General features: G+C 37.3%; 1 protein-coding gene across 3 annotated transcripts in view; it reads left to right on the forward strand.

Annotated features, from left to right (window-relative positions):
* Positions 1–24,496, forward strand: part of ITFG1 (integrin alpha FG-GAP repeat containing 1) — a 291,511-nt gene that overhangs the window by 123,912 nt on the left and 143,103 nt on the right. For all 3 annotated transcript variants that reach the window (XM_072827271.1, XM_072827270.1, XM_072827269.1), the window contains exon 9: positions 23,805–23,899. In XM_072827271.1, the coding sequence (XP_072683372.1) occupies positions 23,805–23,899 (95 nt within the window). The remainder of the gene's footprint in view (positions 1–23,804; positions 23,900–24,496) is intronic.

Raw genomic sequence — 24,496 nt, forward strand, 5'->3', positions numbered from 1 at the left:
TCTAGACTCAGTTTAACTTTGGCTCTTATTACCTCATTGTTTATGGGCAAGTTACTTAATCTTGATACCTTTATTTCTTCTCTTAAATGAAAGTAACAGTATAGGATAGCACCACAATAGTATTTGTAATGAACATTAAAGGAAATAATATATGTATAAAATTTATAACTGATGTCATGATTGTCATCATTTAATATTACAAGGAAAGGTTCAGGAAATATGCATTTTACAAATAAAGGAAGTAGGGATGCCTACATGACTCAGCGGTTGAGCGTCTGCCTCCGGCTCAGGGCCCGATCCCGGGGTCCCAGGGTCGAGTCCCATGTCGGGTTCCCTGCATGGAGCCTGCTTCTCCCTCTGCCTGTGTCTCTGCCTCTCTCTGTGTGTCTCACATGAATAAATAAATATTAAAATATTTTTTAACAAACCAAAACAAATAAAGAAATTAAGGCTAAGAATGATGAGTAACTTTCCCACTGTCGCACTGCTACTAAGTGATAACTAATTTTGAACCCAGGTCTCTGTGACGCTTGAGTCTTGCTGTTAAACTATACTGTGACCTCAGTGAAAGTGCACTGTAGATGGCATTTTATCTTAATTTTTTGTTTCTGTGAAACAACATTGTGTAGAAGCATCTTTATTTTAGATTTACTTAAATTTATTTTAGTTAACATAGAGCATATTATTACTTTCAGCAGTAGAATTTAGTGATTCACCAGTTGAGCATAACACCCAGTGCTTATTACATCAAGTGCCTTCATTAATGCCCATCCCCCAATTGTCCCATTCCCCCACCCACCTTCCTTACAGCAACTTTCAGTTTGTTCCCTTTATTTAAAAATCTCTTATGTTTTCCTCCTTCTCTGTCTTTATCTTATTTTATTTTTCTTTTCCTTTCCCTATGTTCATCTGTTTTGTTTCTTAAATTCCACGTGACTAAAATCATACAATATTTGTCATTCTCTGACTGATTTATTTCACTTAACATGATACCCTGTAGTTCCATCCACATCCTTGCAAACGGCACGATTTTAAATGACCAAGTAACATTCCTGTGTGTGTGTGTGTGTGTGTGTGTGTGCATATTCACATCTTCTTCATTCATAGACATCTCGGCTCTTTACATATTTTGGATTTTTGTGGACATTGCTGCTATAAACAGTGGTGTATGTGGCTCCTTCAAATCAATATTTTTGTATCCTTTGGATAAATACCTAGGAGTGTGATTACTGGGTTGTAGGGTAATTTTATTTCATTTTTTAAAGAACCAACCATATACCGTGTTCCACAGTGGCTGTACCAGTTTACATTCCCACCACAGTGTAAGGGTTCCACTTTCTCTACATCCTCATGAAGTCTGTTGACTTGTTAATTTTAGCCATTCTGATGGTGTGAGGTGGTAAGTCATTGTGGTTTCAATTTGTATTTCCCTGATGCTGAAGATGTTGAGCATTTTTTCATGTGCCTGTTAGCTATTGTATGTCTTCTTCAAACAAATGTCTGTTCATGACTTCTGCCTATTTCTTGACTGGATTTTTGTTTTTTCTGTGTTGAGTTTGATAAGTTCATTATAGATTTTGTTTATTAGCACTTTATTTGATATGTCATTTGCAAATATCTTCTCCCATTCTCTAGGTTACCTTTTAGTTTTATTGATTATTATCTTTCCTGTGCAGAACCATTTTATCTTGATGAAGTCCCAGTAGATCATTTTTGCTTTTGTTTCTTTTGCCTAGGGAGATGCGTCTAGTAAGAAGTTGCTATGGCCAAGGTCACAGAGGTTGTTGCCTATTGACTCCTCTAAGAATTTGATGGATTTCAGTCTTTTTCATCCATTTTGAGTTTACTTTTGTGTATGATCTAGAAAAGTGGTCTGGTTTCATTCTTCAGCATGTTCTTGTCCAATTTTCACAGCACCATTTGTTGAAGCAACTTTTTTTTTATTTTATTTATTTATTCATGAGAGACATAGAGAGAGACAGAGAGGCAGAGACACAGGCAGAGGGAGAAGCAGGCTCCATGCAGGGAGCCTGATGTGGGACTCAATCCCAGGTCTACAGGATCACACCCTGGACTGAAGGCGGCGCTAAACCGCTGAGCCACCCAGGCTGCCCGAAACTGTCTTTTTTATATTGAATATTCTTTCCTGCTTTGTTGAAGATTAACAACCATAGAGTTGAGGGTCCATTTTTGGGTCCTCTGTTCAGTTCTGTTGATCTATGTGTCTTGTTTTTGTGCCATTACCATACTATCTTGGTGATTACAGCTTTGTAATACGGTGTGGAATCTGGAATTGTGCTGCCTCCAAATAGCACTTTAGCTATTTGGGGTCTTCTGTGGTTCTATACACTTTTTAGGATTGTTTACTTTAGACCTCTAAAAAATGCTGGTGTTATTTGGATAGGGTTTACAATGAATGTGTAGATTGCTTTGGGTAGTATAGATATTTAACAATATTTGTTCAAAAAAAAAAAAAACAATATTTGTTCTTCTCCATTTCATTGAGTTTTCTTCCTTTTCTTTCATAAATGCTATATGGGGACGCCTGGCTTTAGCAGGACAGGGATCCAATTTCCTTTCTCCAGGATGGTTGCCACATCATCCCAACTCCAGTTACTGAGTGATCCATCGGTCCTCCACGGACGTGCAGTGACACCTCTCTCATACACTGAATTTCAGGCTCTATTTCACATCCCTTTCTGTACTTTCCCGTGCCACTCATCTGTTCCACACCACTTAGATTCCTACGGCTTCAGGATGCGTTTTAAAATCTGGTCTGGGGATCCCTAGGTGGCTCAGTGGTTGAGCGTCTACCTTTGGCCCAGGGAATGATCCCAGAGTCCCAGGATCAAGTCCCACATCAGGCTTCCTGCATGGAATCTGCTTCTCCCTCTGCCTCTGTCTCTGCCTCTCACTCTCTATGTCTCTCATGAATAAATAAAATCTTTTTAAAAAATATGTGTTGTATAGTTTTCAGATCTTCTACCTCTTTAGTTAGGTTGATTCCGAGGTATTTTATGGGTTTTGGTACAATCATAAATAGGATTGATTCCTTGATTTCTCTTTCTTTTGCTTCATTATTGGTGTATAGAAATGCAACAGACTTACGTATAATGATTTTATATCCTGAGACTCTGCTGATTTTATGTATTAGTTGTAGCAATTTTTTAATGGAGTCTTTCAGGTTTTCTACATCATCTGTGAGGAATGGAAGTTTGACTTCTTCCTTAGTGGTTTCAGTGCCTTTTACTTCTTTTTATTGTCTGATTGCTGAAGCTAGGACTTCCAGCACTGTATTTCACAACAGTGCTGAGAGTGGGCATCCCTCTTGTGTTCTTGACCTTAGGTTAAAAGCTGTCCGTTTTTCTTCACTGAGCATTGTGTTAGCTGTGGGTCTTTCATACATGCCTTTATGATGTTTTCATATGATCCCTCTATCCCTACCTTGTGGAGGGTTTTCTCAAGAAAGAATGCTATACTTTGTCAAATGCTTTTTCTGAATCTATTAAGAGGATCATTTGGTTCTTAATCCTTTCCTTATCCTTAACATGCTGTATCATGTTGATTGATTTGCATATATTGAACTGCCTTTGCAGCCCTGGAATAAATTCCACTTGATGGTAGTGAATAATCCTTTTAATGTACTGTTGGATTGGATTAGCTTGTATCTTGTTGACATTAGTTGCATCCATGTTCATTAGGGATATTGGTCTGTGATTCTCCTTTTTGGTGGGGTCCTTGTCTGGCTTTGGAATCAAGGTAATGCTGGCTCATAGAATGAGTGGAAGATTTCCTACCATTTCTATTTTTTGGAACAGTTTGAGAATAGGTATTAATTCTTCTTTAAATGTTTGGCAGAATTCCCCTGGGAAGGCATCTGGCTGGCCCTGGGCTCTTGTTTGCTTGGAGATTTTTTTTATTACTAATTCAGTGCTTTAGCTGGTTATGATGAGTCTATTTAGATTTTCTGTTTCTTCCTGTTTCAGTTTTGGTAGTTTATATGTTTCTAGGAATTTATCCATTTCCTCCAAATTGCCCAATTTGTTGGCATAATTGTAATAAAATGTAATTATAATTGTATTTCTGTGGTGTTTGTTGTGATCTCACCTTTTTCATTCATGATTGGTAATTCTGGCCAGGGATTTACCAATCTTTAATTCTTTGAAAGAATCTGCTCCTACTTTCATTGTTCTCTTCTACCATGTTTTTTATTTCTATATCATTGATTTCTGCTTTAATCTTTCTTATTTTCCTTCTTCGACTGGTTTTAGGCTTTATTGGCTGTTCTTTTTCCAGCTTCTTTATATGTAAGGTTAGGTTGAGTATTTGAGACTTTTCTTGCTTCTTGAGGAAGGCCTGTATTGCTATATACGTCCCTCTTATGACTGCCTCTGCTGCATTCCACAGGTTTTGGAATGTGTTTCCATTTTCATTTGCTTCCATGTATTTTTTAAAACCTTCTTTAATTTCCTGGTTGACCCATTAATTATTCAGTAGGATGTTCTTTAAGTTCCATTTACTTGTGGTTCTTTTTTTTTAATAATAAATTTATTTTCTATTGATGTTCAATTTACCAACATACAGAATAACACCCAGTGCTCATCCTGTCAAGTGCCCCCCTCAGTGCCCGTCACCCATTCACCCCCACCCCCCGCACTCCTCCCCTTCCATCACCCCTAGTTCATTTCCCAGAGTTAGGAGTCTTTATGTTCTGTCTCCCTTTCTGATATTTCCCACACATTTCTTCTCCCTTCCCTTATATTCCCTTTCACTATTATTTATATTCCCCAAGAGAATGAGAACATACAAAGTTTGTCCTTCTCCGATTGACTTACTTCACTCAGCATAATACCTTCCAGTTCCATCCACGTTGAAGCAAATCGTGGGTATTTGTCATTTCTAATGGCTGAGTAATATTCCATTGTATACATAAACCACTTCTTCTTTGTCCATTCATCTTTCGATGGACACCGAGGCTCCTTCCACAGTTTGGCTATTGTGGCCATTGCTGCTAGAAACATCGGGGTGCAGGTGTCCTGGCGTTTCATTGCATCTGAATCTTTGGGGTAAATCCCCAACAGTGCAATTTCTGGGTTGTAGGGCAGGTCTATTTTTAACTCTTTGAGGAACCTCCATACAGTTTTCCAGAGTGGCTGTACCAGTTGACATTTCCAACAATGCAAAAGAGTTCCCCTTTGTCCACATCCTCTCCAACATTTGTTGTTTCCTGTCTTATTAATTTTCCCCATTCTCACTGGTGTGAGGTGGTATCTCATTGTGGTTTTGATATGTATTTCCCTGATGGTAACTGATGCAGAGTATTTTCTCATGTGCATGTTGGCCATGTCTATGTCTTCCTCTGTGAGATTTCTCTTCATGTCTTTTGCCCATTTCATGATTGGATTGTTTGTTTCTTTGGTGTTGAGTTTAATAAGTTCTTTATAGATCTTGGAAACTAGCCCTTTATCTGATATGTCATTTGCAAATATCTTCTCCCATTCTGTAGGTTGTCTTTTAGTTTTGTTGACTGTATCCTGTGCTGTGCAAAAGCTTCTTATCTTGATGAAGTCCCAATAGTTCATTTTTGCTTTTGTTTCTCTTGCCTTCATGGATGTATCTTGCAAGAAGTTACTGTGGCCAAGTTCAAAAAGGGTGTTGCCTGTGTTCTCCTCTAGGATTTTGATGGACACTTGTCTCACATTTAGATCTTTCATCCATTTTGAGTTTATCTTTGTGTATGGTGAAAGAGAGTGGTCTAGTTTCATTCTTCTCCATGTGGATGTTCAATTTTCCCAGCACCATTTATTGAAGAGACTGTCTTTCTTCCAGTGGATAGTCTTTCCTCCTTTATCGAACATTAGTTGACCATAAAGTTCAGGGTCCACTTCTGGGTTCTCTATTCTGTTCCATTGATCTATGTGTCTGTTTTTGTGCCAGTACCACACTGTCTTGATGACCACAGCTTTGTAGTACAACCTGAAATCTGGCATTGTGACGCCCCCAGATATGGTTTTCTTTTTTAAAACTCCCCTGGCTATTCGGGGTCTTTTCTGATTCCACACAAATCTTAAAATAATTTGTTCTAACTCTCTGAAGAAAGTCCATGGTATTTTGATAGGGATTGCATTAAACGTGTAAATTGCCCTGGGTAACATTGACATTTTCACAATATTAATTCTGCCAATCCATGAGCATGGAATATTTTTCCATCTCTTTGTGTCTTCCTCAATTTCTTTCAGAAGTGTTCTATAGTTTTTAGGGTATAGATCCTTTACCTCTTTGGTTAGGTTTATTCCTACGTATCTTATGCTTTTGGGTGCAATTGTAAAGGGGATTGACTCCTTAATTTCTCTTTCTACAGTCTCATTGTTAGTGTATAGAAATGTCATTGATTTCTGGGCATTGATTTTGTATCCTGCCACGCTACCGAATTGCTGTATGAGTTCTAGTAATCTTGGGGTGGAGGCTTTCGGGTTTTCTATGTAGAGTATCATGTCATCGGCGAAGAGGGAGAGTTTGACTTCTTCTTTGCCAATTTGAATGCCTTTAGTGTCTTTTTGTTGTCTGATTGCTGAGGCTAGGACTTCCAGTACTATGTTGAATAGCAGTGGTGAGAGTGGACATCCCTGTCGTGTTCCTGATCTTAGGGGAAAGGCTCCCAGTGCTTCCCCATTGAGAATGATATTTGCTGTGGGCTTTTTGTAGATGGCTTTTAAGATGTTGAGGAATGTTCCCTCTATCCCTACACTCTAAAGAGTTTTGATCAGGAATGGATGCTGTATTTTGTCAAATGCTTTCTCTACATCTAATGAGAGGATCATATGGTTCTTGGTTTTTCTCTTGCTGATATGATGAATCACATTGATTGTTTTACGAGTGTTGAACCAGCCTTGTGTCCCGGGGATAAATCCTACTTGGTCATGGTGAATAATTTTCTTAATGTACTATTGGATCCTATTGGCTAGTATCTTGTTGAGAATTTTTGCATCCATGTTCATCAGGATGTAATTCATATTGGTCTGTAATTCTCCTTTTTGGTGGGGTCTTTGTCTGGTTTCGGAATTAAGGTGATGCTGGCCTCATAGAACGAATTTGGAAGTACTCCATCTCTTTCTATCTTTCCAAACAGCTTTAGTAGAATAAGTATGGTTTCTTCTTTAAACATTTGATAGAATTCCCCTGGGAAGCCATCTGGCCCTGGACTTTTGTGTCTTGGGAGGTTTTTGATGACTGCTTCAATTTCCTCCCTGGTTATTGGCCTGTTCAGGTTTTCTATTTCTTCCTGTTCCAGTTTTGGTAGTTTGTGGCTTTCCAGGAATGTGTCCATTTCTTCTAGATTGCCTAATTTATTGGTGTATAGCTGTTCATAATATGTTTTTAAAATCGTTTGTATTTCCTTGGTGTTGGTAGTGATCTCTCTCATTCATGATTTTATTAATTTGAGTCTTCTCTCTCTTCTTTTTAATAAGGCTGGCTAATGGTTTATCTATCTTATTAATTCTTTCAAAGAACCAACTCCTTGTTTTGTTGATCTGTTCCACAGTTCTTCTGGTCTCGATTTCGTTGAGTTCTGCTCGAATCTTAATTAACTCTCTTCTTCTGCTTGGTGTAGGATCTATTTGCTGTTTTTTCTCTAGCTCCTTTATGTGTAAGGTTAGCTTTTGTATTTGAGTTCTTTCCAGTTTTTGAATGGATGCTTGTATTGCAATGTATTTCCCCCTTAGGACTGCTTTTGCTGCATCCCAAAGATTTTGAAAGGTTGTATCTTCATTCTCATTAGTTTCCATGAATCTTTTTAATTCTTCCTTAATTTCCTGGTTTACCCTTTCATCTTTTAGCAGGATGGTCCTTAACCGCCACGTGTTTGAGGTCCTTCCAAACTTCTTGTTGTGATTTAGTTCTAATTTCAAGGCATTATGGTCTGAGAATATGCAGGGGATGATCCCAATCTTTTGGTATCGGTTCAGACCCGATTTGTGACCCAGTATGTGGTCTATTCTGGAGAAAGTTCCATGTGCACTTGAGAAGAATGTGTATTCAGTTGGGTTTGGATGTAAAGTTCTGTAGATATCTGTGAAATCCATCTGGTCCATTGTATCATTTAAAGCTCTCGTTTCTTTGGAGATGTTGTGCTTAGAAGACCTATCTAGTATAGAAAGAGCTAGATTGAAGTCACCAAGTATAAGTGTATTATTATCTAAGTATTTCTTCACTTTGGTTATTAATTGATTTAAATATTTGGGAGCTCCCACATTCGGGGCATATATATTGAGGACTGTTAAGTCCTCTTGTTGGATAGATCCTTAAAGTATGATATAGTGTCCTTTTCATCTCTCACTACAGTCTTTGGGGTAAATTTTAGTTTATCTGATATAAGGATGGCTACCCCTGCTTTCTTTTGAGGACCATTTGAATGGTAAATTGTTCTCCAACCTTTTATTTTCAGGCTGTAGGTGTCCTTCTGTCTAAAATGAGTATCTTGTAGACAGCAAAAAAGATGGGTCCTGCTTTTTTATCCAGTCTGAAACCCTGCGCCTTTTAATGGGGTCATTAAGCCCGTTCCCGTTCAGAGTTACTACTGAAAGATATGAGTTTAGTGTCATCATGATATCTATTCAGTCCTTGTTTTTATGGATTGTTCCACTGAACTTCTTCTTAAAGGGGAATTTTAAGAGTCCCCCTTAAAATTTCTTGCAGCTGGTTTGGAGGTCACATATTCTTTCAGTTCCTGCCTGTCTTAGAAGCTCTTTATCTCTCCTTCCATTTTGAATGAGAGCCTTTCTGGATAAAGTATTCTTGGTTGCATGTGCTTCTCATTTAGGACCCTGAATATATCCTGCCAGCCCTTTCTGGCCTGCCAGGTCTCTGTGAAGAGGTCTGCTGTTACCCTAATACTCCTTCCCATAAAAGTCAGGGATTTCTTGTCTCTTGCTGCTTTAAGGATCTTCTCTTTATCTTTGGAATTTGCAAGCTTAACTATTAGATGTCAAGGTGTTGAACGGTTTTTATTGATTTGGGGGGGGGTCTCTCTATTTCCTGGATCTGAATGCCTGTCTCCCTTCCCAGATTAGGAAAGTTTTCAGCTAGGATTTGTTCAAATACATATTCTGGCCCTCTGTCCCTTTCGGCACCCTCGGGAACCCCAATTAAACGTAGGTTTTTCTTCCTCAGGCTGTCGTTTATTTCCCTTAATCTATTCTCATGGTCTTTTGTTTGTCTCTTTTTTCCTCAGTTTCCCTCTTTGCCATCAATTTGTCTTCTATGTCACTCACTCGTTCTTCCACCTCGTTAACCCTCGTCATTAGGACTTCTAGTTTGGATTGCATCTCATTCAATTTATTTTTAATTTCTCCCTGATTAGATCTAAATTCTGCAGTCATGAAGTCTCTTGAGTCCTTTATGCTTTTTTCTAGAGCCACCAGTAGCTGTATAATAGTGCTTCTGAATTGGCTTTCTGACATTGAATTGTAATACAGATTTTGTAACTCTGTGGGAGAGAGGACTGTTTCTGATTCTTTCTTTTGAGGTGAGGTTTTCCTTCTAGTCATTTTGCTCAGTGCAGAGTGGCCAAAAAGCAAATTGTATTGGGAAAAGGAGAAAAAGAGAGGAGAGAAAGAAGGAAAGAAAAGAGAAAAAGAAAAAAGGAAGAAAAAAAAGAAAAACAGAAAGAAAAAGAAAGAGGAAAAAAAGGGTGGGGGAAGCAAACAGAAATCAAAAAGCAAAAAAAACAAAAACAAAAACAAAAACGGGGATGTATCTTCTGATTCTGTATACTTTAAGTCCCTTGGCTTCCCTTGGAACTTGTCCGTCTAGCTGGTCTTCTGGGGGAGGGGCCTGTTGTGCTGATTTTCAGGTGTTAGCACTTAGGGGAGCTGCGCTCTGCCCCCTGCCTGGTTCAGGGCTCAGTGGGGGTTGTTTACCCCGTGAGGCCCCAGGAGGAAAAACCACAGTGGCGGAGCCAGCTCTGGAGCCCAGGCTTCAGCCCCCGCAGTAACTATGGAGCTCTCTGTCCACAGGGCCTGGATGCTCCGGGGGCGCGGCCGCTGATCTGCTTAGCTCAGGGCAGGAGCGTCCTTGCTGTCCTGGGCCCTCCCGGCCTCTGCCTGTCCCAGGGGGAGGCCGGATCGTGGGCTGTGTCCCGGCGCCCTGTGCTCCCGGTCTGCGCTGTTGGATTCGCGCCCCCGCCCCGCAGCCCCCTCCGCGGAGCCCCCGCCCGAGCCCCTCCGAGCTGCTCCCGGGTCCAGCCGTGCGCGCTGCAGCCCTTAGGGAGCTCGGCGCACTCTACCGGGGCGCAGGTGTCTGTTAGTGTCCCAGGGAGCCTCAGGGCACCCCCGCCCTCCTGGGGTCCTCCTCTAACTCCCCACGGGTGCCTTTCCGCCCGGGAAGGTCGGTGCAGCTCCTGCTTCTCCCGGACGGAGCTCTCCTGTCCTGGGGACACTCACCCCGGCCTTAGCCCGGCTCCTCGCGGGCCCCTCCCCCTTGGATGCCTTTGTTTCTTTATTTCTTTTTCCCCGTCTTCCTACCTTGATAGAAGCGCGAACTCTTCTCACTGTAGCATTCCAGCTGTTCTCTCTTTAAATCTCATGCCAATATCGTAGATTTTTAGGATGATTTGAAGGTCATCTAGGTAATTTGGTGGGGACAGGTGATTTGGGGACCCTACTCTTCCGCCATCTTGCCCCTCCCCCTACTTGTGGTTCTTCCAAGTCTCTCTTGTCGTTATCTTGAAGTTTCGTATCATTTTGTTCTGAAAATATGCATGGCATGATCTGTCTTTTTGTACTGGTTGAGTCATTATTTGTGACCCAGTATGTAATCTACCAGGAGAATATACCAAGTGCATTTGAAAAAAAAAATGTATATTCTGTTACTTTAGGATGAAAGCCTCTGAATATATCTGTTAAATCCATCTTCTGTTTGCATCATCTGTCCATTGCTGTGAGTGGGGTGTTAAAGTCCCCTGCTATTATTGTATTGTTATCAATGAGTTCCTTTAAGTTAGTTTTTTTGATGAATATGTTTGGCTACTCCCACAATATTTACAAGTGTTAGATCTTCTTGACAGATAGACTTCTATCATGATATAGTGTCCTTCTTTATCTCATTACAGTCTTTGGTTTAAAATCTAGTTTGTCTAATATAAATATTGCTACTCCACCTTCCTTTTGATTCCACTAGCATGATAAATGATTCTCTACCCCCTCGTTTTCAATCTGGAGGTGTCTTTGTGTCTAAAATGAATTTCTTGTGAGCTACATATCCATTCTGATACCCTGTGTCTTTTGATTGAAGCACTGAGTCCATTTACATTCAGAGTAATTATTGAAAGATGTGAAATTAGCGGCATTATTTACCGGTAAAGTCGCTGTTGCTGTATGTTGTTTCTGTTCCTTTCTAGTCTTCTTTACTTTTGGTCTCTCCTGCTCCAAGGGTCTCCTTTAATATTTCTTGCAGAGCTGGGCTAGTGTTCATGAACTCTGTTAGTTTTTGCTTGTCTTAGAAGCTCTTTTTCCTTCTATTCTGAATGGCAGCCTTGCTGGATAGAGTATTCTTGGCTTCATATTTTTCCCGTTTAGTATGTTGAATATATCATGCCACTTTCTTTTGGCCTGCCAAGTTTTTGTGGACAGGTGTGCTCTTAACTTTATGTGTTCTCCTTTGTAGGCTAAGGACCTTTTCCCCTAGCTGCTTTAAGAATTCTCTCTTTATCTTTGTATTTTGCAGGTTTCACTATGATATGCCAATAGGCATTGACTTTTTTTTTTTTTTTTTTTTTGGAAAAAATTCTTTCTGCCTCTTGGACTTGAATTCCTGTTTTCCTTCTCCAGATTCGGAGAAGTTCTCAGCTATAATTTGTTCAAATAAACCTTCTGCCCGTTTTTCTTGCTCTTCTTCTGGGACTCCTGTGATATGATATGATCCACTTTAATGAATTGCTGAGTGCCCTACATCTGTATTTGTGATCTAACAGTTTTCTTTCCATCTTCTTTTCTGGTTCATTATTTTCCATAATTTTATCTTCTTTACTGCCTATTCTCTCTTCTGCTTCTTCGGTCCTCAATGTGATTATATCCAATCTGTTTTGCATCTCAGTTGTAGCATTTTTTACTTTGGCTATTTTTTAGGTCTTTTATCTCTGCAGTAAGGGCTTCTCTGGTGTCTTCTGTGCTTTTTTTTCAGGTCCAGCTAATATTCTTATGACTGTTTTTATAAATTCTTCTTCAGATATATTGCTTCTATTGTTTTGCACAAGTCCCTGGCTTTGATATCCTCCTGACCTTTCTTTTGAGAAGGATTCCTCTGTCTTGTCATTTTGGCTAAGTTTCTGTCTTTCATGTGTTGTGGAAGCCTGTTATGTTTCCTGCACCGATATTTAAAAGAAGTCATACACTCTCCACAGCCTGGAGCTTCAGGAAGTGTTTGTGGTGCTGTTGTATTTTGGCTGCTCTTTCCCACATGTCAGTCCTCCACAGAGTTCCTCCTTGCTGGTAGTGGGAAGTGTTTGGACCTTTATCTAGGTGTGCTTTGATCTGTTTGTGAAAACAGGCCTGCGAGGTGAGGGAGGAAAGCCTGATCCAAAAATAAAAGTGTAAAGGGAAAGGTACAAACAAAAAAACAGACAATCAAAAAACTGTAAGCCTGATTCCAACAAAATATAAAGAAAGAAAAAAGAAAAACAGAAGCTCGATCAAAAAGAGAGACAGAGAAAAGAAAATTAGAAACATACTAACAAAACACTGTAAGCCTGATTCCAAAGGAACAAAAAGGAATGGGGGGAAAAAATACAGCCTGGTCCTATTTCCACCAGAATTGAAGGGGACATTTTGAAGCACTGTATGATCAGTAGATTTGCTGATCTTCTGAGGAAGAGGCCTGCTGTGCTGGCCCAGAGTCAGTCCTGTCCTAGTAAAAATGCATTTGCCAAGCACAGGAAGTGCAGTGTTTGATGTAAGTGGCTTCCACTGATGGCCTCTGTGTTGCTCTCCAATGTCCCACCTTGTTAGTAGTGAGGGTAAAATGGCAACATACCACCCTCTTATCCCAGGACAGGGGTGAGAGGATCTCACACCTGCCCCATTGTTCAGGAAACCTTCACAGAAAAGTGACGGTTCTTCGATGCCACAAGTCTCCTGGGTTCTATCTTTGACACAACTGGGATTCAAAACTCCAGATCTTAATGGAGTTGGCACAGCTAGGATCTGCTTCCTCCTCAGGATTAGAGCCTTGCTTTGCTGTGATTAGTGACCTTTGTCCCAGAAAAACAGTCCCACGCCTCCTCAATGCCCAGAATCTATGGTGTAGCACCAGGAAAAGCAGTATCCTGATTACCCACCTTCTTGCATGCTTTTGTCCCCTGCCAATGAAAGGCCATATACTGGTGCCTGCAGGGTCTTTTGTACTTACAGGAGCAATATACCCTTTTCCAAGTGTACTCCAGGAAGGGGAACGATCCCTCCCAGTGCAACTCCAGGAGATCCCTACACCATTTCATGTGTATTCCCAGACCAGAGCCCTCCTTTCTCCTCAGAAGTGTGAACCAAAGCTCCAGTAAAAGTTGCACACTTCTAAAACCTCAGAGACTGAGCTCCATACACACTGTTTGCAAAAAAAAAAAATCCTGCAACACTCAGTTCCTCTGGCTCCCCAGTCTATGGCCAGAGAGGTTTTCTTCTTGTGTGAACCGATGCCACACTCTGTCAAACCCTCTCTCTTTCTCTTCCCAGGAAAGAGTTCATTCCCCTCTGCCACATGCAGTTTTTCTCTCCCTCAATTCACTTCCACACACCTCACACCTGCCACATTATCTCTCTCCAACCATGGTGATCCTTCTTCCTTCTCAGATCAATTTCCTGGGTGTTCCAAGAGATCTGACCTCAATGCAGCTGTGTTCAAGAGACGAGGAAAGATCAGGGTCCTCCTGCTTCTCCACCATCTTAACTTCTATGGATAGCATTTTAGAATGTCACGGAATCTAGCCTTTTCATATTATGGATGAAAAAACTGAATTAGCCAAGCGTCTTACTAACTAAACAGACTTAAAAGCAAAATATTTCTACAATATTTCATTGTCGTTTCTACTACACCCAAACATGTCTGTATCCCAAGAATTATCTGGGACAACATCATACATATTTTGATTCTGACCCCTCCCCAAATGTAAATACTAGATTGTTAGATTTATTTAAAGCTCTTGAGTTTAAAGATTTTATTAAATAAACTAATTTTACTTATACTGTCATTGTTTGCTTCCTTATCAAAGCAAGAGTTTGAGGGATCCCTGGGTGGCGCAGCAGTTTGGCGCCTGCCTTTGGCCCAGGGCACTATCCTGGAGACCCGGGATTAAATCCCACGTCGGGCTCCCAGTGCATGAAGCCTGCTTCTCCCTCTGCCTGTGTCTCTGACTCTCTCTCTCTCTCTCTCTCTCTCTCTGTGTGTGTGACTATCATAAATAAATAAAAATTATAAAAAAAAAGCAAAACAAAACAAGAGTTTGAGTCATTTTGCTACCATTTTTGCAAGTGTGGGTTTTTATGTTTAAATCATTTCATGTTATGTTGAGAGCACTCTGAAGTAAATAAATAAAGTAATACTCTTTAAATATTACTCAACATAGTGGAAAATAAGGAGGATGTTAAAGTATGCTAATCAATTACATAACAAGTAGAATAGATTTTTTTCTGTGTTATCAAATTGGTTTTGAATTATATTTGGTTGCTATGTAAAGATATATTCAAGATGTTTAAAGCATTATTAATATTAATATTTGTCTTCATTTTATATGATACATGAACATTATGGAAGAATTCACTGTACATACTTAAATAAACATACTGTGTTCATTTTTGGTAACAAGGTAAGAATTATAGTGGCACAGCATATTTGATAACTAATATAAAATAATAGGTACAGAGTTACAGATTTAATCATAAGAATCTTAAGAATAATCTGTTTAAGCCTTCCTCCATTCACCCACCTCCCAGTTTCAGATGTAAAATAAACAAGGCCATCGCCATGCAGAATGTTTAGTAGGAGACATTTCCACTATCATGTACCTGCTGATGACTAGGCTGGAATTAGGCCTCTTTACCCTGTTACTTCCTTCTCACCAAAACAGGTAATTTTTACCTTTGTTCAGATAATAGAGCAAGGAAAACGCAGAACAAAAAGTGAAATATGCCATGACTTTTCTAAAATTCCTAATAAGGAAAGAAAATTACTAAGACATCGTGGTCAAAGAATCCGCTTATTCAGCAAAACAGAAAGAAGCATCAGCAGATAAGTTTCAGGAGACATTAAAGCCTAATAGATATTTAGGTATTTAAATGACAAGGAAAAATATTTTATCATTTCAAGAAGAAATAATAGAATTGACAAGAGAAATCTCAGTCATTATGAAAGTCCTATTTCATGACTATCTACTCACAAAGCCTGAACATATATTAAAGCAAATTTGGTCATTTTGTATATTCTTGGTCCTGCCTAATGCTTTCCAGCATTACCATGTCTGATAGTAACAAGCAGCATCTTAAAGAATTATAATTTCTCTATCTTGATCACATTCATATTCTTTGACAATATGTGTTTCTCTCAGTGAAATTGTTAAGGCCCTGGTACTTTGTAGAAGTCTTCAGTCACATACATACATTAATACTATGCTTATATGAGCATAATTAAAAATCAACCTATATGCTATTCAACATCTGAAACAAAATTAAGTAAACTGATGTTCATATTCATAATTCTGTCATTTATGTCATTTAAAAATGAATATTTTGAAAAAACATTGACTTTCACATGATAATGTGATAATATATTCTTTTTTCTCTTTTTTTAAGTAATACAGCAACTATTTCTCATAGGTTTACGAGCATTTTTTAAAAAGCTAAAGAAATTTAATAGTTTCATTCATGCTCTCTTTTTTATATAGTTTATCATTTTAAAAATATGAGTTTTACTTTCTTTAAAGGTCTAATTTGGCTATTTTAATAGTTTTTGTATCAGATTCAACTTATTTCTGCATCAGTAATCTCGCTTATTTCCATATTCTGAAAAATATAAAGTGATATACTTCATATCTTAAAATGGAAATAAGGAAATGGATTTTTGGTAAATGGTTTTTTATTTTAGCATGTGTTTTTCTAGCTTTATATTAATAATCACCAAAAAATGTAGTTTAATATATGAATACATTATCTGTCATATGTCTCACATGCCTCTTGACAAATGTGATGGGAAAGCTGTTACTTCTACTTATATTCTGGGTCTATTTTAGCAAGAAATTCAATTTTAAAAGTCCAATACAGAAATCTTTCAGCCTTGTGTTAAAAGTTAAAGCCTTGAATTCTATTTAGAACCTTCTAACATTAATTAGTTGTGTGACTTGTGGTATTTATATCTTGCGTATGCTATAGCCATCCATGAGTAAATTTTCCAGATGGTGGAAGGAATCATTTTGACTTATTCCCCGTTTGAGCTGTCATAACTTGTTCTACTCTGTAATTCAGAAATTACTGATTTATTTTTGTTATTGAACTCAAGAGTTCCAGGTTATAGATCTAAATATTCAGCCATTTTACTTAATTTTTTTTCCATCTATGGAGTGACATTCATCAAATCCTAAATTGTTACTTTAATTTTTCATGACCAAATGTTTCAGTGTTTACTACTATAACCATTAAGTGGGTCCTGGAAGTGCAAAAAACCAGTCTGTTCTTTTAGGAGTTACACATTTTTTTTTTACTCTCTTGTCCACCTACTAAGCACAGTATACCACTGTCCTAAGTACACATTGTGATAAGGGGGATATATAGAAATAATGTATTCTGTTATAGTTGTTTACTCTTTTATAGTATTTCCCAAATTCTTTTCCCATTTAATCTTCATAATGACCCTTTGCAGTAGCCAAATTATGTTCCTTTTGATCATTGTACAGATAAAGACAATTCAGAGATAATGAGTTTCCCGAAAACTAGATCATTCAGTAAGTGGTATGGGACAACTGGATATATCCATCTCTGTAAAAGTGCAGTAGGATCATAACTCACAGCTTAAGTCAGAATAAACTCTAGATGAATCAAAGACCTAAAAGCAACAATAATGTCCCCAAGTACTGTGAATTTCAAAGGCCTTATTAACTTAAAAGGAAAACCTAGATGCTACAAAGAAAAGTATTAATAAATCACAGACAAAAGAACAATTTTCTTAATGTAGAATACACTCTTGTAAATTGGCAGGAAAAAGACCAACATTTTAATAAGAAAACTAAAAATTAAGACTATGGTGAAATACCATTTTCACTTATCAGTGTGGCAACAATCAGAGTATTTGGTGATTCACTTATTGGTGCAACCTCTCTAGTGAAGATGCTCAAAGTATAGTCTAAAGTATAGACCTGGGATTAGGAGTGGAGGGAGGCTTCCTGCAACTCTTTCAGGGTGTCCATAAGGCCAAAACTATCTGCATAGTAGTATTAAGATGCAATTGGCCTTTTTCACAGTGTTGACATTAGCTCTGATAATGTAAAAGCAATAGTGAGTAAAGCTGCTTGCCATTTAGCACAAACCAAAGCAGTAGCACCACTTTTTATTAGCATGCAATGCATTACCATGCATTCTTCACCATTATACACTCACAGTGTTAAAGGAGAAATAAGAAAAACAGTTTGACTCAAGAATGTTTTCAATGAAGCAGTGAAAAATAATTTTATTAGATCTTGACTCAAGTACACACCCTTTTAATACTCTATGTCAGGAAATATGTGCATAAAACTGAGCATGATGGTTGTCTTGATGAAAAGCTCTAGGGTGATTATGTTGTAATCTGAACTAACCACTTTTTTTTTTTTAGTGTTGTACCATTTTTTTACTTGAAAGAACAACTGACAAACAGAAAACAGTCATTCTCACTTGGGGTTTAGTAGACATCTTCTCTAAAATGAACAAAACTGGGATCCCTGGGAGGCGCAGCGGTTTGGCGCCTGCCTTTGGCCCAGGGCGCAATCCTGGAGACCCGGGATCGAATCCCACGTCGGGCTCCCTGCATGGAGCCTGCTTCTCCCTCTGCCTATGTCTCTGCCTCTCTCTCTCTCTCTCTCTGTGACTAGCATAAATAAATAAAAATTAAAAAATTTAAAAAAAAAATAAAATAAAATAAAATGAACAAAACTAACTTGTCCCTTCGAGATAACAACTAATGGGAAGGTGCCAATGATAAAATTTAATGTCTCAAGCAAAAATTGGGATTTTAGAAAACCATAACCTGCTACCATGAACTGACAGCTTCCCAATGCTTAAAAACCTTTTTGAAATAAGATAGGTGGTGATATTAACAAATGGGAATTTTTGATATTGTATAATGAATTATTTCAACACTTGGAATATCTACATAACTCAGTTTCATAACCACATAACCACTCAGTGGTTCAGTGAACCACTATCTTCTAAATGTTTGACATGTGGTTTTACAAAGTCATGCAATAGTAAAATCCATTCAAAATGCAAAGTAGACTACTAGATTTTATTTAACAGTAAGAAAACTTCATTGCTTGGCTCTGTATTCTTCATTGGACTAATCTTTAAGAAATTATCACTTGCTGAGTTTTTGTGGTAGTATGAAAGAAGTTCCAGAGTTATCTGAAGAAACTATTAAAATACTTCCTGCAACTATATATTTTCACATTTGTCATCCAAAACAACAGATTGAGTACAAAAGCAGCATGAAAATCCAACTTTTTTCTGTTCAGTCAGAGAATGCCACTCTTCTTGCAAAACATTTTTGCTTTGGAAAATAGTTATTTTTCATGAAAATGTGATTTTTACTGTATATAAATTTATGACTATATTTTTGACTTACTAAATATTTCTCAGTCTTAATTTCTGATATAAATACCTATCAGTATAACCCACATAAACAAAGCTTGTTGAGATCCTCAGTTTTTAAGACTATAGGGATTCTCAGAACCCCTGGCTGGCTCAGTAGAGCATGTGACTCTAGATCTCAGGGTTGTAAGTTCGAGCCCCATGTAGGGCATAGTGATTGCTTAAAAATTTAAAAATCTTTTAAAAAAAAACTATAAAGGACTTTTGAGACTAAAAAGTTTGAAAACTACTCTGTGGAGATTAAAATAAAAGCTTTAAGTTCATTATAACCATCAAAACCATAATTTCCATTTTAACAATTTATACTACAGATATCATCTCAAAAGATGACATAATACCTGTACAAAGTTACTCATTGTTGGATTGTTTGAATTATAAGAGATCAGAAACAACCCTGGTATTTGCACATCAATAGAGGATTGATTATATTGAGATATATCTTTGTAATGCTGTGTTACATATGAGGCATATACAAATCAACTGATGTGCAGTGATCTCAAAAATACATTAAATGAAAATTTCAAGGTGCCAAAGCGATATAACCATACTAACATTTGTGCACAATTATATATAGTTTATGTATATGCATAGATTATGTGTTGAACGATATATAAGAAACTGCTAGTGGCTGCTACTCTGGAGGGGAGCTAGCAACAAGAGTAGGAGGAAGACATTTCTAAAAAACTGAATACATCTTGAACAGTTATAAAAAATACTAAAAAAAATGCTGCACTTGTTCCCAAAAAGTCATAATATTTTTAAAATTATTTTTCAGTTTCTTTCTCAAAATTATATGACTAATTACTTATTCAGAGTTAAATCAGGTTAAAAACCCAAATATGTCTGATCCTTGTTCTACCTGCTTTCCATTATGCTAAAATCTCCACACACTCTCATGGAGTGGCAAGACATTCACAGAAAACAATTGTTTTCTGGAGTAGTAATTGTTTTGTTGCCATAATGAGTTGACTGCCCAAGAGACCTAATTTATACAAGATGACCTGGAGTCAGGCTGAATGGAACACAGCTCCTAAGGAAAGGATACAGACTTAGTCCTAAATGGGTAATGGAATTTGATTAGCAAGAGAAGTTTATTCTAAATGGAGGATCATGATCAGGACAGGAGTAAGGATCCATATATATCCCCCTGATGTTCCTGGGAGATCAGTATAAATACCTTAGGTCAGTGGTTCCTGTACCTTACCATGCATCCAGCCAGATACAGATTGCTGGGCCCTACTCTCAGATGTTCTCTTTCATTAGATCTCGACAGGGGCTTAAGTTCCCAAGGTGATGCTTAGGCTGTGGACTGGGACCACAATTTGAGAATCCCTGCATTAGAGAAATTGTTGTAGGAAGTTGGATAGGTAATATGTAATCTGGGGCCAGAACAGAGTTATAATTTGTTTAAATGATACCAAAGGTCAGTTAATTTCACGAAATTATGCATGTTTAAGAGGATAAGTAATATTTATGTGACTCCTTTTTTTTAAGACTTATTTATTTATTTTAGAGAGAGAATGCATGCATGAATGGGGGGAGGGGGAAAGAAAAGGGGAGAGAGAGAATCCATAGGCAGGCTCTCCACTAAGCCTGAATTGGGGCTTGATCCCAGGACCCTGATACCACAACCTGAGCTGAAATCAAGAGTTGGTTGCTTAACTGGCTGAGCCACCCAACCACTCCTATGTGATCCTTTGTTATATGTGTAGCTTCTTCTTTGCCCCTGCTTAATTAAAAACAAAAACCATTATATAAAAATTGATTATCCATTTTTATGAAAACAATAACTTAATTTCGGTGCCTTCTTGGTTTTAAGATTAAAATTTTTCAGAAAATTAGTTTGAATCATTAAATGTATTTCAATAAGTTCTTTATATGTTTTTAGGGAAGAGTTTCATCAGAAAATTGTAAGGTCAACATCAGATGAAAATTAGCATGTGTTCAGTGTGCATTGTAGTGATCAGCCATTCCAAAGGTCAATTTTTACACTGCAATTTCTAAAATAATTAGAATACCATTCCTTCTGTTACATTTTCTGTTGAGTCTTTGAGAAGTGATGTTAGCCTTCAAGAAAACTTGAAGTGCCCTGAAATCCTAAGGAGAAGAAGATACAAAGTTATTAATTCCTGGGACTTCTTTAAGGAATGTGTCCAAGTTCACAGACTGGTACCTCTGTCAGCATGACTTCTTCATAGTCTGCTCAAAGTCACATTATTTCAAAAAAAAAAAAAGTCACATTACTTCTTATAGAATATGCTTAAATGAATATTAGTTCTAGCCTTGGGCCTTTGGTTCATGTGAAATTTACTTTTCTGAAATTATTTTTTTCTAGGCATAAAAGTTTAAGTATTGAAGTATTTTTCAGAAGTAGAAGATTCATGCGGTCTTTAAAAAAAAAGATACAGAGATTATAAAAGACAGAGGCTATGAAAATATGCTAGATTCAAGGATGCTAAACATGCAATTCCTAACCCTAGATTGGATTCTGTGTTAGAGAGGCAAAAATGCTATGAAGAATATTGTTAGGTCAATGGATAAATTTGGAATTTAAATAGTACATTAGATAGAAGTATTTGTCTGAATTGCTGAACTGATGACCACTATGGTTAAGTAAAAGAATATCCCTATTCCTAGGAAACACACACTCAAGAATTTAGGGCTAAGGGGCCATGATCTATATAATTATGTACATGGTTCAGCAAAAACTTGATTTCATAAAGCACACAAATGATAAAACAAATGGGGTAAAATGTTAACAATAGGCACATCTGGTTAAACGGTGTTTACATACATTCTATGTACTACTTTTATTGAACATTTAAGTTTAAATTATTTTCAAATAATTTGTTTTAAAAAACCTGCAGAAAAGTGAAATCTGTGAAATTTAAATGTTAGTTGCCTTTAAGAAAGAAAATTTCCTTTGGGCATGAAGTTGGACTCTCAGAAAGCTTTTCTCTTGCTTCCTCTAAATATCAAAAAATAGCACTTAGAAGGGGCACAAGGAAGACATTCTCTGATAAAGATCTCCATTTCTATGACTATATCCGTAAAATACTGCTGATAATTTATACCAAAAGGCATGATTATAAATTATCACATGAGTTTGTTGTATGTTTATTAGATGGTTATTTGCTAAGTCATAGTTGAAATACTCGTAGGAAATAGGAAGCTACTGGGAAGAAAGAAACTAGAAGAAAATAAAAGTGTAAATCAGAATCTAATCTGAGTATTTTGCCATTGGGTAAAAATGAAGGGCAGAGACTTAGTAATGGTCTTCTAATTGGTCCTCCATTAATTTGCAATAAAATGGTTTGGCTTTTAATGAGGTCTATAATATTCCTAGAGCCTGCTTATAAATCACATTTTGCATTTAATTCATTCTTACTTGGCTAGCTCTTTTTTATTTATCTTTAACCATGATATATGTTTATGTCCTTGGAAACCCTTTTCCTTTCCAAGTATTCCTGCCTAGAGTTGCATGTTTCTCTCAGCTTCTCTCTCACTAATCCAAATGCATATATACTGTCAAATACAGATGTTCTCGATACTTTCCATTATTAATTCAACTATTTTATTTAATGTTTTACTCCTCTACTTAAGGGTTTATAATCACAAATTATATTAATCATAAGGATCATAAGTAATTAAACCATGAAATTAAATGAAAGAAATTTATTTTTCACTATGCTGTGCCTTTTATTTTTCCTTGCTGAGGTCAGCTTCCATTGGCTATGTTTTCAGCCCACTTAAAATTATTTTTTCCCTTTCGAATATATTACTGAAGACTTGATAGGTTTGTTAGAATTCTGTATTTTCTTAATATGTAAGCCTGCACATGGAAGAATATTTATTTATTGCTAATCCTTATTATTTCCTTCAAACTGTGAAGGCACTTACCTCAGACACACATTATATATTAAACCATAGCAAATAAATCAGCGACTAAAGCAGCACAGAATGTAAAATCTAAATGACTATTGCACTGTGCATGTCACTGTAGAGATTTAACTCTAGGACATCAAAATCCATAAACCCCATCAGATAAGAGGCAGTGGATAGGAGAGACCACTAGAGGAACAGATTCCACGTTCCTCAGTAACCTCACTTCTGAAGGTCTTTGCAAAGCATTGTGCAGCTTTTCTTTAAAAGTTTGTATTTATTTATTTGAGAGAGAAAAAGAATGTGTGCACATGTATGGGCACATGGGTGGGGAAGGGAAGGCAGAGGGACAAAGCAGACTCCATGTTGATGGCAGAGCCAGACTCAGGACTCCATCCCAAGACTCTGAGGTCATAACCAGAGCTGAAATCAGATATTTAACCGAGCCACCCAGGTACCCCCATTGTGCAGCTTTTTAAAAGCAGTCAGCTGGAAAGGACATCTGCATTCTTTTCATATGCCTTTTTACTGATAAAAAATTATTGGTGCTTAGAAGCCAGGATGCTGAGAGCTTTAGAACTCCTTCCTGAATTAAATCTCATACTATGTAAAAGATACTTAAAAGCATGTGTTTAAATAAATTAATTTGTAAAGACACATTTAAAATAAGATAAAACCATTGCTATTGACAAGCTTCTTTTTCTCCTGTGGCAGCAATGATAATTGTGTAAGTAAGTCAAAAGCCACATTGTTTAAAAATTGATGATTTTATCATTAAAGCCTGAAATGGGTTTTTTCTCCCAATATTGGGTAAATATTTAACTACAAAAAGTGAGCAATTTAAAATAAGACACAATCCAGGTAATAGGTGGCAAGGGCCAGAATAATTGTTTTAATTGAATCGCATTTATCACAAAGTCCTACGTCAATTTCTTCCATTCCTCCAGATTGATGCAGACTTTGAACAAATAGGAAATGTAATCTGCCATACAGGAACACTTTATTTTGTAGCTGTTAATGGACTCTTGAAGTTTCTTTTGGCAGATGGAGATGGACACATGGATCACTTATTGCCAGGCTGTGAAGATAAAAACTGCCAGAAAAGCATCATTTACTTAGCAAGATCTGGAACAAAGCAGGTATATCAGCTTGTTTTTTAATGTCAATAGAGTTACCTTCTTGAAGAAAATCTTCAGAGATTAGAAAAATTATCTAAATCAGAACACAGAGAAACCCTATATAAATTATTGACTTCCTCATTTTAATGAAATGCATTTAAATCTTTTCATGTTTGTTTTTTGAGGGGAAGGCACTGTTATAATCATTTCTGGTGAAGAAGACCAATTCTTGGTCCCGTAATTAAATGATCCATTAGCATTTTATAGTCTAGGAATAAGGTAAAATGCACACTAACTATAATAAAAGGTTATGGAGAAGAACACAACAATTGTCGAAGCTAATCTTTATTTGTGCTATCTATATCTGTTTCATTCACTTATGCCAATGTTTTGCCTGTAGCTTGTAGGTAAACAATTTAGAATCCAATAGTCAAAGCAGATTATGTGGCAATGATAGGTTGTAATACTGAGAATTTTTCCATATTGATAGCACCAGACAGAGAAAGCCAGTATTATAGTACTAGAATTAATCAGTTCTGTTTTCTATCTTAGGGTAAGAAATGAGAAAATAACATACTGACTTTTATTGCCCTTATATAAGGAAACCACATTTATACT

Source organism: Canis lupus, chromosome 5 (genome assembly GCF_048164855.1).
Source record: "Canis lupus baileyi chromosome 5, mCanLup2.hap1, whole genome shotgun sequence".
In the NCBI taxonomy this organism is placed as follows: Eukaryota; Metazoa; Chordata; class Mammalia; order Carnivora; family Canidae; genus Canis; species Canis lupus.